The sequence below is a fragment of the Carlito syrichta genome, unplaced genomic scaffold (assembly GCF_000164805.1).
Source record: "Carlito syrichta isolate Samal-C Ts95f unplaced genomic scaffold, Tarsius_syrichta-2.0.1 Scaffold312028, whole genome shotgun sequence".
NCBI lineage: Eukaryota > Metazoa > Chordata > Mammalia > Primates > Tarsiidae > Carlito > Carlito syrichta.
Window position 1 is genome coordinate 30,576 of NW_007256124.1, and position 14,119 is coordinate 44,694.

The 14,119-nt window shown below is 44.2% G+C and overlaps 1 protein-coding gene across 4 annotated transcripts in view; it reads left to right on the forward strand.

The window, feature by feature from the left end:
* The window catches only part of LOC103271929 (HLA class II histocompatibility antigen, DM alpha chain), a 36,172-nt gene extending 27,893 nt beyond the window's left edge, over nt 1-8,279 (forward strand). For 2 of the 4 annotated variants that reach the window (XM_008069428.1, XM_008069429.2), the window contains exons 2-6: nt 3,464-3,745; nt 5,582-5,866; nt 7,252-7,368; nt 7,524-7,559; nt 7,909-8,279. In XM_008069428.1, the coding sequence (XP_008067619.1) occupies nt 3,464-3,745; nt 5,582-5,866; nt 7,252-7,368; nt 7,524-7,559; nt 7,909-7,925 (737 nt within the window). In that variant the 3' untranslated portion in view covers nt 7,926-8,279. Of the gene's footprint in view, nt 1-3,463; nt 3,746-5,581; nt 5,867-7,251; nt 7,369-7,523; nt 7,560-7,908 lie in introns of those variants that run through there. The other 2 variants (XM_021718251.1, XM_021718250.1) reach the window with 2 other exon arrangements.
* The last annotated feature ends 5,840 nt before the right edge of the window (nt 8,280-14,119 follow it).

A 14,119-nucleotide genomic window follows, 5' to 3' on the forward strand; every position in this document is an offset into this window, starting at 1 on the left:
GCCTTCCAAGTAGCTGGAACCACAAGCACACACCACCATGTCCAACTAATTTTTAAATTTAGAGACGGAGGTCTTGCCAAGTTACTCAGGCTGGTCTCAAACCCCTGGGTTCAGGCAATCTTCTTGCCTGTGCCTCCCAAAAGCCTGGGATTACAGACATGAGCCACATGCCTGACTCTGTAGCACTTTTAATAGTATTAATCTGTATAATTATTTGTGTAATACATGTCTCCTGCTGAAATGTAGGCAAAAGCAATGTCCCTCTTGTTTATTGTTACATCCCCAGTTTTAGTACAGTGCCTGCACAAAGCAAGTGTTTTGTAAATATGTATGGAGTGAATATTTAATAATATTTCCAGCACAGAACAAGGCAGACTCTTTCTCTTGATTCCTTTTGTCTCTCAGTAATTTGCCTGATTGAAGGTCTGCGTTCTGGGTAAATTGTCATGTTTAAACATGCAAATAATCTTGGGCCACTCCTGGCCCTGTATTTAATCTTACATAAAGAGGAAATTAGATCTGAAAACTTTTCTGCTACTATTATCTATTCCCTTAAATCGAGCTCTCAGAGACTCCAGTGTGTGAGCTTGGTCAGTAGATACTCTCTGAGGCAGGAAATTTGTGCCAGACTTAGGTGTTGCCAAGGCTTGTGTTCCCAGTTGGATATAGGAAAACAACTTTTTTGCCCCATATGCTCACATTCAATACTTCTTTGACCAGGTGTGGGTTTTTCCTCATACCAACCAATTCTCATATAACAGTGGGTTAGTCTGCAATTCAATTATGACACTAATTAAAGTTAACACAGACCCCACAGGTAAAGGGCTCAGTTCGGCAAGACTTCAGATGCCAATTACAAGTAGCGGGTCCCCAGGTTACCCACAACTTCTATCTAACTTATCTACAAATCCGAGGTTTCCATGACTCCCTTCTTGAGTTTGGTAATTTGCTGGAGTGGCTCACAAGAACCCAGGAAAACAGTTTACTTACTGTTGTTGATTTATTACAAAGGATAGTTTATTTTGTTTTAACAGAAAAATAATAATTGTACATATTTAAGGGGTAGAGAGTGATGTTTTGATACATATAATGTATAGTGATCAGATCATGGTACTTAGCATATCCATCAACTCAAACATTTTTTATTTCTTTGTGTCAGGAACATCAATATCCTTCTTCTAGTTCTTTGAAGCTATATAATATATTATTATTACTATTATTTATTTATTTATTTATTTTCTGAGTTGAAATCTCACTCTGTCACCCAGATTGGAGTGCAGTGGCTGCTTCCAGCCACCGCAGCCTCGACCTGCTGGGCTCCGGCGATCCTTCCGCCTCAGTCTTCCAAGTAGCTGGAATTACAGGCATGCGCTACCACACCCGGCAAATTTTTTTTGATTTATTGTAGAGATGAGGTCTCATCAAGTTGCCCAGGTGGGTCTCGAACCCATGGGCTCAGGCAATCCACTCACCTCAGCTTCCCAAGGCACGGGATTACAGGCTGATCCACTGAGCCCGGCTAATATATTATTATTAACTATAGTCATCCTACAGTGCTGCAGAGCACTAGATCTTATTCCTCCTATCTAGGTGTAATTTTGTATCCTTCAACAAAGGATATTTTATTTTATTTATTTATTTATTTGAGTTGGAGTCTCACTCTGTCGCCCAAACTGGAGTGCAGTGGCCGCTTCTGGCCACCACAGCCTCAACCTGCTGGGCTCCAGCGATCTTTCCGCCTCAGCCTTTCCAGTAGGTGGAATTACAGGCATGTGCTACCACGCCCAGCTGATTTTTTTATTTATTGTAGAGATGAGGTCTCGCTGCCCAGGCGGGTCTCGAACCCGTGGGCTCAGGCCATCCACTCACCTCAGCCTCCCAAAGGCGCAGGATTACAGGCTGAGCCACCGAGCCCGGCTTATTTATTTATTTTTTCAGTTGGAGTCTCACTCTGTCGCCCAGACTGGAGTGCAGTGGCCGCCCCCGTCCACTGCAGCCTCGACCTGCTGGGCTCCGGCAATCCTTCCGCCTCAGCCTTCCAAGTAGCTGGAACTACAGGCGCGTGTTACCATACCCGGCTAATTTTTTGATTTATTGTAGAGATGAGATCTCACCAATTGCCCAGATGGATCTCGAACCCATTGGCTCAAGCATTCCACTCACCTCAGCCTCCCAAGGCGCGGGATTATAGGCTGAGCCACCGAGCCCGGCTAACAAAGGATATTTTAGACTACAAATGAACAGCCAAATGAAGAGGTCCGTAGGGCCAGGTCTGGAAGGGTCCTGATTGCAGGAACTTCTGTCTTTATAGAGTTGGGGTGTGCCACCCTCCTGGCACGTGAATGTGTTCACAAACTGGGAAGGTCTCTGAATTCCATAATTTAGAGATTTTTATGGAAGCTTCATCACATATGCATGACTGATTTTTTTTTTTCTTTTTTTGAGTTGGAGTCTCACTTTGACACCCAGACTGGAGTGCAGTGGCCGCTGCCAGCCACCGCGGCCTCGACCTGCTGGGTTCCGGAGGTCCATCTGCCTCAGCCTTCCAAGTAGCTGGAACTACAGGTGTGCGCTACCACACCTGGCTAATTTTTAAAAAATTTATTGTAGAGATGAGGTCTTGCCAAGTTGCCCAGTCGGGTCTCGAACCCATGAGCTCAAGCAATCCACTCACCTCGGTCTCCCAAAGCTTACAGGCTGAGCCACCGAGCCCGGCTTGCATAACTGATTATTAACCCAGTTCTAGCCGTTCTCTCCCTGCAGGAAGATGGGGGATAAGACTACAAGTTTCAGGCTTCTAATTATGGCTTGGTCTTTCTAGTGACCAGTCCTCATTTAGAAGCCCACCAAGTCACCTCATCAGAACAAAAGACACTCTTATTATCCAAGACATTCCAAGGGGTTAGGAACTCTGTTTCAGGAACTGGAGTCAACGACCAAATATTAGAACAAAAGCAAAAGATGCAGGCCAGGCACAGTGACTCACACTTGTAACCCCAGCAGCACCTTAGGAGGCCAAGGCAGGAGGATCGCTTGAGCCCAGGAGTTTGAGACCAGCCTGGGCTACATAGAGAGACCCCATTGCTACAACATTAGAAAAAAAAATTAGCTGCGTGGAAGGATTTGCACCTGTAATCCCTACAACTTGGGAGGCTGAGGCCGGAGGCTCCCTTAAACCCAGGAGTTTGAGGTTGCAGTGAGCTATGACCATATCACTGCAATCCAGTTTGAGAGTCAGAGTAAGACCCTGTTTCTGAAAAATAAACAAAAAACCCACAAAAGATGCATCTAGCATTGCTGTTACTCAGGAAATTACAAGGGTTTTTAGGAGCTCTGCCAAGCTCCTAAATATAAATACATATACAATATATGTATTTGCTATTTATATATTGATATTATTTTACTTATTTATAGTCACATCAGCAAGGACACTGACTTGCTCTCTCTTCCTTGACTCCTCTAGGTGGCTTTGTGGCCCATGTGGAAAGTACCTGTCTCTTGGATGATGATGGATCTCCAAAGGATTTCACATATTGCATCTCCTTCAACAAGGATCTGCTGACCTGTTGGGATCCAGAGCAGGACATGATGGCCCCTTGTGAATTCGGGGTGCTACATGGCTTGGCCGTTTACCTCTCAGATTTCCTCAATAAACAGGAAAACCTACTCCAGCGCTTGCGCAATGGGCTACAGGACTGTGCCACACACACCCAGCCCTTCTGGGAACCACTGACCCACAGGACACGTGAGGAAAAAGGGGTGCAGAAGAGAGGGGAGGCCAGGGAGGATTGCTGAGTGGGCCAGAGGTTTGAGATTTAGGCAAAAAAGAAGAGAAAACATCTGAACTTGAAATGTAGAAAGGAGAATTGGACTCCAAGGGAAACAAGATGGCTGATGGGAGTGAGACAGGAGTAAAGGAGGGGAGGTGATGCTTGAGCCTTGAGGAGCCATGGGGAGAATGCACCCAAAGACCAGGGTATATCGCAGGGTGCAGATCCGAGTTCAACCATGGCTGTGTCAGAATGGCTTTCCCAGAGTGTTTATGCCTCTTTATACCAGATTCTGATGTTTTAGATCTGGGGTGGACCCAGGCATAGGGATGTTTAGAATCCCAGGGGATTCTGATGAATGCTTTCTCGCCTTAATCCCTTGCACTGAGAATGGTTTAAGGTTTGTAAAGAAAACTTGAAGACTGGGTGCAGTTGCTCAAGCCTGTAATCCCAGCACTTTGGGAGGCCGAAGCAAGAGAATTGCCTGAGTCCAGGGGTTCGAGACCAGCCTAGGCAACTTGGTGAGACCTTGTCTCTACAATGAATAAAAAAATCAGTTGGGTGTGGCGGGCATGCCTGTAGTTCTGGCTACTTGGAAGGCTGAGGTGGAAGGACACCTGAGCCCAGCAGGTCGATGCTGGGGTGGCCATGAGCGTGCTACTGCACTCCAGCCTGGGTGATGGAGTGAGACTTCAACTAAAAAAAAAAAAAGAAAACTTAAGATCCCCATAAGACAAAGTAGTGTGTTTCAAGGTGTGGTTTCTGGACCACCTTTCTCAGAATTACCTGGGGGAGGTGTTTGTCCAAAATGCAAGCTCCTTGATACAACTGAATAAAGCTATCAGGATGCAACTAGGGAATCTGCACTTTTTTTTTTGACATAGGAGTTCACTCTGTTGCCCTTGCTGGAGTACAATGGCATGATCATAGCTCACTGCAGTCTCAAACATTTGGGTTCAAGTGATCATCCTGCCTCAGCCTCCTGAGTAGCTGATGCTACAGATGTGTGCCTCCATGCCTGGCTAATTTTTCTATTTTTTTCGTAGAGATGAGTCCTCGCTTAATTGCCCAGGCTGGTCTTAAACTCGTGACTTCAAGCAATCCTCCTGTCTCAGCCTTCCAAAATGTTGGGATTATAGTCATGAGTCACCACGCCCTACTGAAACTCTGCATTTTAACATAATTTCTTGGATTTCTACTTAAGATTTTGTTTGAAAAACACCAAGGTAGAAGCAAGCAGGAGGGTCTAATAGGAGAAAAAACTAGTAAAAGATAGCAGAATGAACAACCTCATTAATTTGGATGACATCAATTCCAAGTTCAAGAGAATTAGTCCTGAGTTAGTCTTGTTTTCTTTTAAGGAAACAAGTTTACCATGTAAAGAGAAAGGCCTTAATTAGCAAGTTAACTTGTTAAACACGATTTAGAGAAAAATTTTCCTTTACAAACTCCACCTTACAACTCTGGATTACTCTTGGCTTGTGTACTTTCAAGCTATGGCCTTGAAATAAATACAGTGACTTCTGAAGCAGTTTGCAGTTCAGACCTGGATTCTACTAATTGTGCTCAGACATAATTTTGGAGGAGGAAAGCAATAAAGGGGAAATGAAGGAATGGGAAAGAAGAAAGAATAAAGCAGGAGTAAATTTTAACTCTTTACTTTCACTTTCAAGGGGCAGTGAGGCAGCAGGGCAGACGGGTGGTAGCAGAAAATAATTCGGCAAAATCTATAATGGAAATAGAAAAGGAACCAGGATGGAGAAGTCAGAATATCACCCTCTTTCCTGAACATGTTTTTTTCTCTTGTGCAGGGCCACCATCTGTGCAAATAGCCCGAACCACTCCTTTTAACACGAGAGAACCTGTGATGCTGGCCTGCTATGTGTGGGGCTTCTATCCAGCTGATGTGATCATCACATGGAGGAAGAACGGGCAGCCTATCATCCCTCACAGCAGTGCCCAGAAGACTGCCCAACCCAATGGAGACTGGACATACCAGACCCTCTCCCATTTAGCATTAACCCCCTCTTATGGGGACATCTACACTTGCGTGGTGGAGCACATTGGGGCTCCTGAGCCCATCCTTCAGTTCTGGAGTAAGTGTATGGTGGTTGGAAAGAATTAGGGTTAAAGCAGAGGAAGTGAGATGTGGATGAATACATGGTGCATGGCAGGGAGGGGACTGCTGTGAGTGGGAGTGAGTCTGGAGAACTTGTGAAGGGTTTAGGACCAGAAACAAAGCAGTGGGAAAAAGGAATTGAAATAATTAGTCATTGTTATTATTGCTATTGAGGTGTGGTTGATGCTGTGTTTGTGTTTGAGGGTGGGAAGAGAGCATGATTCCACCAAAAAGAGGGTGTAGATTAGGCAACCATATTCTCAGAACCCCAAATTGTAATAATACCCTATTCTAGGCTCCTTAGATTTCAGCTATTTGGTGTCAGGTCATGAATGGGACTCAAAGCAATGACAAAGACTGAAGAAGAAGGGAGACTTCCCTTGGTGTGGGGGCAGTACTGTATTCGGGCTGCTCTATCAAGCATAAGGGAGTAGCAAAGCCAGGGCTGGCAGACACTTTGGTGTGTGTGCTTGGGGGCTAGTGCATGAAGAATTCATTACCACTGTTTGAACAAAACCAGGATTGGGAATAGTTAAAGGTAACAAGAGAAGTTGCACAGATTTGGGGATTTGGGGGAAAGAAAAGAGGAAGGAATGAGAAAGAGGAAAGGTGTCTACAAAAAGCCAAGGAACAAGATTCCCAGACCAGCTTCTGAGAGCTGGGCAGCTGTGAGGAGAATGGGGAAGAGAGGAGAGAGTGGAACTAACATGCTCACTTGAGTTATCCTAGGAAGGGCTCCTTGCAGGGTGCACAAGAACGTTCCCTTGGTGATGGAGTGTTCATTTTATCATAGGAAAAAAAAATTCTGTGTGGAACATGATTCAGCACAGGACCCATCCAGAAAGTGGAGGTGGGGTGGGAGGGGCTGTGGAGTGGGATGGAGACAATCTCTGAAAGGACATGTGGCAAATCTAGACATAGAAAACACACAAGTACTAGGATAACCCACCGGATAGGACCATTGGAGGATAAGAAACGTGAAAAGATATTTTGTAGGAACTGTTCAGTTGGAACAAGTGAGGGCAAACACTGTCATTATTGGAGTAATAAAGAGGGAATTGGGAATGCTTTATCCTGGTGAGGGTGCTCTTGGGGTGAAGAAGAAAGAGGATGCCTTGAGAGGCTCCACAGTAGTAGAGAAGACCTAGAAGCTGGGGTGTTAACTCTGGGGGGAATGGGTTCCCCAGGTTTATTCTAGGTCTACAGGAAGAGAGGATTGAGAAAGGCCAGTTCCTTGGGTGCGGGGTGGTGTGAGCAAAAACCCTTGAAACTTTGAACCTGCTAGGAGGAGGTTGCAATAAATTAAGTTGTTCTGGGAGTGAGCAAGAGAAACTGGCTCTAGCAAGTTTCTATTTTTTGCAGCACCCAGTCTGTCCCCCCCAACAACCGTGAAGGTTTCTGTGTCTGCAGTGACCCTGGGCCTGGGCCTCATCATGTTCTCTCTTGGGTTGATCAGCTGGCAAAGGGCTGCCTCCTCTAGTGAGTGACACCCCTGACCTTCCCCACTCTTGCTCTCAATCTCTGCTTACTTTCTCTTTGAGACTGACTATCTCATTCCTGCTCCATTTGTTGTGAATAATGCTACATACTTTTATCCACAAAGACTGGTCTAATTAAGTGTTTTCCTCTTTTAGGCTACATTCCTCTTCCTGGGTCCAATTATCCAGAAGGTAACATCTCTGGTGTTGTTTTCCTGCTGGTCCTTTGAAGGATAGAGGGAGTCAGTGTTGGGCTCAGCTAATGGTGCTTGTAGTAGGGTGGTCTTCCATGAAGATCTAGCCAAGGATATGATCTAAGCTCCCACTGTTAGGATTAGGAGCAGAAAAGAGGAGAGCCTACATGCTCTTTTATCCACTGAAATGTCTATGGGGAGGAGACTGAAGGTGGTTCCTTTGTATCTGTTGTTGATGACATAGGATTTTCAATATCACTGTGTGAAGGGACCTGGGCTGGGACAGAGAAAATGATAGAGCCCAGCTGGATTGAAGTCTCATTATCTCCTTCTTATTTCTTTTGCAGGACGGCACATTTCCTAGAGGCAGAATCCTACAACTTTCACTCCAAGTGAGAAGGAGATTCAAACTCCTAATGATGCTTCCATGCCCTACCACCATCTTCAAACCCCCATATTCTCTTGGATCCTGTGGTTTCTTTGTCTAATTCTTTGAAATTCCCAGTTTCCCTTACATAAACTGTAGCAACTTGGGAGAACTAATTCCTGGGAATATTGTATAACCAAATAATCATCCTAGGCTATATTTTTGGGGTGAATATAATCTGAGAAAGGGAGTTTAAAGACCCTCCCTGTGCCACAGAGAACGGTGATGCTCTCTGAGGATCATATGCTGCTGGTAATCATCTCTGAGAAATAAAGTCTGGTGGAAATATTATTCTTTCATGTCTTTTTTCCTGGGTTCCTGGGGAAGGAATATGGGTGGAGCAGGGTCTGAGATTGATTCTCACCTACTTGAGTGGAGAAGCCAGACAGCCTCCTCCCATTTTCCCATGTAGACACAACAGAATTTGGGGCAGCATTCTGATTTACAGTTCATAAGAAGAAGTTCAACTGGTGGGAGTCACAGAATAAGGAAGAGGAAGGGGATTAACAATTTAGTCACCTCATATGGAATCTTCTGAGGATTAAATGAGTTCATACTTGTAAATGGCTATGAATACTGTCTGGCATCTAGCCAGCCTGCAATAGTGATGCTAGCTATGATCAGTTATTCAACTCTCTAGGCCTAGCTTTCCACAAGGCACCTTACATGTATCATTTAATATGATTCTCATCACAGCCCTAAGGCAGACCCCTCAGTCAGGATTCAGGGGGCAGAACTTAACTTCAGATGTGAGTTCTAGAAAGTCATTTCTTCCATACCTTGAATGGGGGAAGAAAACGTAGCTTGAGTGATTATCGTGCCAGGCACTGGGCTAAGTGATTTGTGTTTGTTCCTTGTCTTCTCACAATTACTATAAGGAACAGATTGTCTCCCTCCATGTCAAAAGAATGTGAGGTTCAGAGACAAATGACTAATCCAAGGTCAAAGAACTGGTTTTCTACAGGATGCTTGTCTACCTGAAGTCGATTATTCTGAAGACCCTCATGCTAGTGAGCACACATCTCTTCAGGGTCACCCTTCCGTTCCCTTCTACCCTAAGCCCAAGGGAATTTGCTGTTTGGGTGGGTCCACCTGTGGAATAGATACCAACTGGTCTGTTTGTTTTCCAGTGAAGGGCGACACCTATTGGACACAGAAAGGTGGGCTGTGGAATTGTTTTTGGAATTAGCGTTGGGTACTTAGAGAGTAAGGACAAGAAACCAGAAACAAGACAAGTCCTGAAAGAGCTCAGCCTAACAAAAGATTGTGGAGGGAGCACAGGGTTATGGATACATGACTGTGTGTGGTTATCCATGTAGGAACGCATAAGATCAGGCTCTGATGAGCTGGGGAAGGGGTCAGAAGACAGATTGTGTGTGGACCCTGTGGTGGATGTGGGTAGGTGGGAGGAGTGGTCATGGGGGCTAGAATCTTGTCCCTAGACTATTTCTGTGCTGATGTGGCCCTGGAGAAGAGTGAGGGCAGCACTGGTTACATATTTTGGATGTCCAAATAGGTGCTAAATGCTTGTTCAATTGATGAATTGATCTGCTCCACATCCATGATTTTCCCAGAAGAATCTTTGGCATTAGAGCATCACTTCTGGAAGTAGTTTATGGGAAGAAAATGGGAGGAGAAAGTGTTCATGCATTCAAAATGGTTATCTCTGAGCAGGGCCATACAAGACAGAAAGAAACAGAGTGCTGTGTGTTGGGGAAGCTAGTAGGCTCAGAAATTAATCTCGACACATTTTACCAGTTTGTTTCACTTTTGTTTTCTATTCACTGTTCTTGTTTTTGTTTGTTTGGCAAGGTAAATTCCTTTTGAAATTCTAGTTTAGTCTGAGGGTGGAACTTTAAGTTTTACCTGGACAATTGTAAAGGAGAAGCAGCATATCTGAAGGGTCTGGTCTGGTCACAGCAGTGGGAATCAAAATGACAGAACCCCAGGGGAAGGAAGGAGAGAGTTGACCAACTGGACAGCTTCCAGTTCCCCTTCCAAGAATCCCTGGTGCAGGCTTTTCTCTTTCCTAACTTTGTAGATTTTTATTTTATAAGGAAGGCTGTCCTCTTCCAGGTGAGGAATAGGAAAAAGCACTATGTAGGTCTCCTCTGATCCAGGAAGTCAGATTACTGTAGGTAGAAGGGAATATATTTGTCAATACACAAGGGTGCCTGGAAGGAAGGTATAAGAAGGATGGTGGTGGACCAACTCCAGGATTGTGTGAAGAGAGTAAAATGTTAAACATTGTGGATTGCCAAAAAGAGGTGTGTGTGTGTGTGTGTGTGTGTGTGTGTGTGTGTGTGTGTGTGTGTGTGTGTGCGCGCGCGCGCGCGCTCACATGCTCTTTTGTATGAGAGAGAGAGAGACTGGGAGAGAGAGAGAATGAGGATGTGGCTTTCAGATTATATATTCATGTGGTACAGTGAATTGTTTTCTCCCTTCAATGTCTTGTTTGTTTTAAAAGCTAAATTTGGAGCTGGACTTGGCTTTAAAGTTCATCTAGTTCAACTCTCCACCCATAAAATAACTGGGTCTGTGTTCATGAGGTCATGCACAGTGCAGGCATTCCTTCAACCCTTGGGGACAGATAACAATACTTTAGAGAAATGTGTTGACCCCAGATTTAAGGTTCCTCTTTTGATCATTTAAAGACAATGGGATTAAAACTCAAATACACAGTGGGAAGGGGGTAGCCTCAGCAATTTTCTTCCTGAGGGAGAACATGTTCCTGGGGTCCAGGCTTTCTTTCTTTCTTTTTTTTTTTTTGAGTTGGAATCTCACTGTCACCCAGGTTGGAGGGTAATGGCATGCTCAAGGCCACTGCAGCCTCGACCTGCTGGGCTCAGATGATCCTTCTATTTCAGCCTTCCAAGTAGCTGGAACTACAGGTATGTGCCACCATGCCTGGCTGATTTTTAGGTTTATTGTAGAGATGAGGTCTCGCCAAGTTGCCCAGGCTGGTCTCGAACCCGTAGGCTCAGGCAATCCTCTTACCTCGGCCTCCCAAAGTGCTAGGATTATAGGAGTGAGCCACCATGCCCAGCCGAGTCCAGGCTTTCTTTGCCTCCTCACCCATACACCCTTTCTTGTGGAAGAAACAGACAAGGATTGGCTTTTCATCTCAACGTCTGCTTATGAAAATTATTTTTAGACCATTTTCTTAGCTAATTCTGTTTCCAAGGTAAAACTGGGCAAATCAGATTACAAAGGAGGGTAAAGTTCAATCTCACCCTCATTTTGCTTTTGGCTTGAGTGCCTGCCATTCCCAAGAGCCCTCAGAATGCCTTGAAGCAAGTGATGAGGGATTCCTCTTTGGTGCTTTCTGTCACTCCTTGGCCAGACCAGTCCTCAGGAGCTGCAGAAAGTGGAGGGGCCCCATACCCACAGAGATTGTTCCCAGATGGGGGCTCATGGACTCTCAGACCCTTCCTCTTCCATCACATATAAGGCTTCCAAGAGCCCCTGGCCAGGCTAGTCTGGGACAGGGAAGGAAAGAAGAAATGGCTTTTATTGTGTCAGAGTCTCATCAGAAAACAGATGGCACACTCAAAATAGGATAGTTCAAGGAGAGTTTATTTATAAGGACGTATATACAGAGAAGTGGGTGGAGGACAGCACAGTAACCTGGAGCTAGCAGCAGCTGAGCTGTTACTACCCTGAGGTCCAAAGCGGCCAAGGATGGGAGGGGTTAGCAGGACTCAAGAGAGCCAGTTCTGTAGAGTTGCCACCTTGCCAGGAGCAGTGCCCTTCAGACAAGGGACACAGCAGCCCAAGGTTACCTTGCAGGAAGGGAACCAAGGGATTAGAAAACCTGACCTCACCCGCCTCCTCCCTCTGCTCTCAGACTGGAGTTAAAAGCAAGAGGAAACCAGGGAGCCCGGGAGTCAGCAATGTCATGCAGGTCAGCAACCTGGGTGGACGCCAGAGTGTAGAAGTGTGGAGAGTGGGTCTAGGAGGACAGAAGGATAGGTGGCAGGCATATTCACAAGGGGAAGGAAAGAAAGCAATGTTTCAAGGTGGGAGAGAGAGTGCAAAATGTGGGCTTCCTTTGGCTTTGGACAGGAATAAAAAAAGAGAAAACTAAATTTGTAATTTCCTACTGTGGAAACTGGGAGAATATTCCCTTCTAGTTTTGCTCTCCTTGCTTGAATTTTGATTGAGGTTATACTGAATTTATAGAGCAGTTTGGGATTAATTGATTTATTTTTATTATTAAGCCATCCCACAAAAAAAGCAGAGAGTATTTCTTCATATATTCAAATTGTCTTTTTTGCTTTTTATTTATGGTTTTTATTTTATTTTTTGGGTTGGAGTCTTACTCTGTCACCCAGGCTGCAGTACAGTGGTAGGATCATGGCTCATTGAAGCTTCAACCTTCTGGGTTCAGCCTTTCTTTCTTTTTTTTTTAATCAATATTTTTAATTATGGTTTTGTGGGGTACAGTTAAGGGTTAGGTGTACAATTACGTTTCATTCAGGCACCCTGTTGATAAGAGGTGTTTCCCCATCCCCAGACAGATATTTGCTACTGTTAATCCCATCCTCCACCGCCCCCCCCGGGTTCAGTCTTTCAGGTAGCTTGGGACTACAGGCGTACATCACTATGCCTGGTTAATTTTTTTGTAGAGATGATGTCGGCTATGTTGCCTATGCTGGTCTTGAACTCCTGAACTCAAGCAGTCCTCCCACCTTGGCCTCCCAAAGTGTTGGGATTACAGGCATGAGCTACCACCCACAGCCTATTATGGTTTTTGAATTTTACTTTTTCATAGTGGTCCTGGGTTTGCTCAGTTGATTCTTGAACATGTTATAGCTTTTTCTGCCATTGTGACTGGTTTCTTACAACAATTTTATTTATATATCTGTCATTTCTGGTGTGGAAACTTAAACATTGTGGTTAAAAAAAAAACATATAACCTCAAATTTACCATCTTAACCACTTTTAAGTGTACAGCTCAACAGTGTTAAGTATATTCACATCATTGTGCCACTGGTCTTCAAAATGTTTTCAGCTTGCAAAACCAGAACTCTAGACTCATTGAACAATAACTTTCCCTTTTCCTCTCTCTGCCCTCAGAAAACCATCGTTCTACTTTCTGTTTCTATGAATTTGACTATTCTAGGTGCCTCGTTAACGTAATGCAGGTTTTGTCTTTCTAAACCTGGCTTATTTCCCTTAGCATGATGTCCTCCAGGTTCCTTCATGTTGTAGCTTGTGTCAGAATTTCCTTCCTTTTTAAGATCGAACAATATTCCATTGTATGTATATACCACATTTTGTTTATCTGTTCATCCACCAATTTCCATTTGTTACTTCCACCTCTTGGCTGTTGTGAATAGTGCTGCTATGAACATGGGTATGTAAATATATGCTTAGGCGCCTGCTTTCCATTCTTTTGGCTATATCCCTAGAAGTGGAATGGCTGGGTCATATGATACCCCTATTTTTAATATTTTGAGGAGCTGCCATATTGTCTTCCAAAGCAGTTGCACCATTTTACAACCCTAGTGACAGTGTTCCAATTTCTCTGTGTCCTTCCCAACACTTGTTATTTCCTCCCTTTACTTCTTCCCTCCCTCTCTCCCTTCTACCCTCCCCCCTTTTCTCTCACCCTTCCCTCTCTTCATTCCTTCTTTATTTGGTTTTTATAGTAGCCACGTTAAGGGGTGTGAGGTAATAACTCATCATGGTTTTGATTTGCGTTTCTCTAATGATATTGAGCTTCTTTTCACATGCCTGTTGGCCATTTGTGTATCATCTTTGGAAAAATGTTTGCCTCCTTTACCCATTTTATAATTGTTGAGTTATAGGAGTTCTTTATGTATTCTGGATATTAGTCCTTTATCAGATATGTGATTCACAATTATTAGTAATTAATGAATGTTGGTAGGTTGATCTTATATGGGATAATAGCCTTGCTGGATTCTCTTATTGGTTTTATTTATTTATTTACTTATTGTTATTGATATTCTCTCTGTTGCTCTCCGTTTCCAGGTAGCTAACAGTATCACCTGCAAACCCTGAGAATTTTCTGTTTTAACTTAAAATTCTGAGTTTTCTTTTTCATGTAATTGGCTAGGTTCTCAAGTTCTGTGTCAAGCAGTAATGTGATCACAAGCATCTTTTTT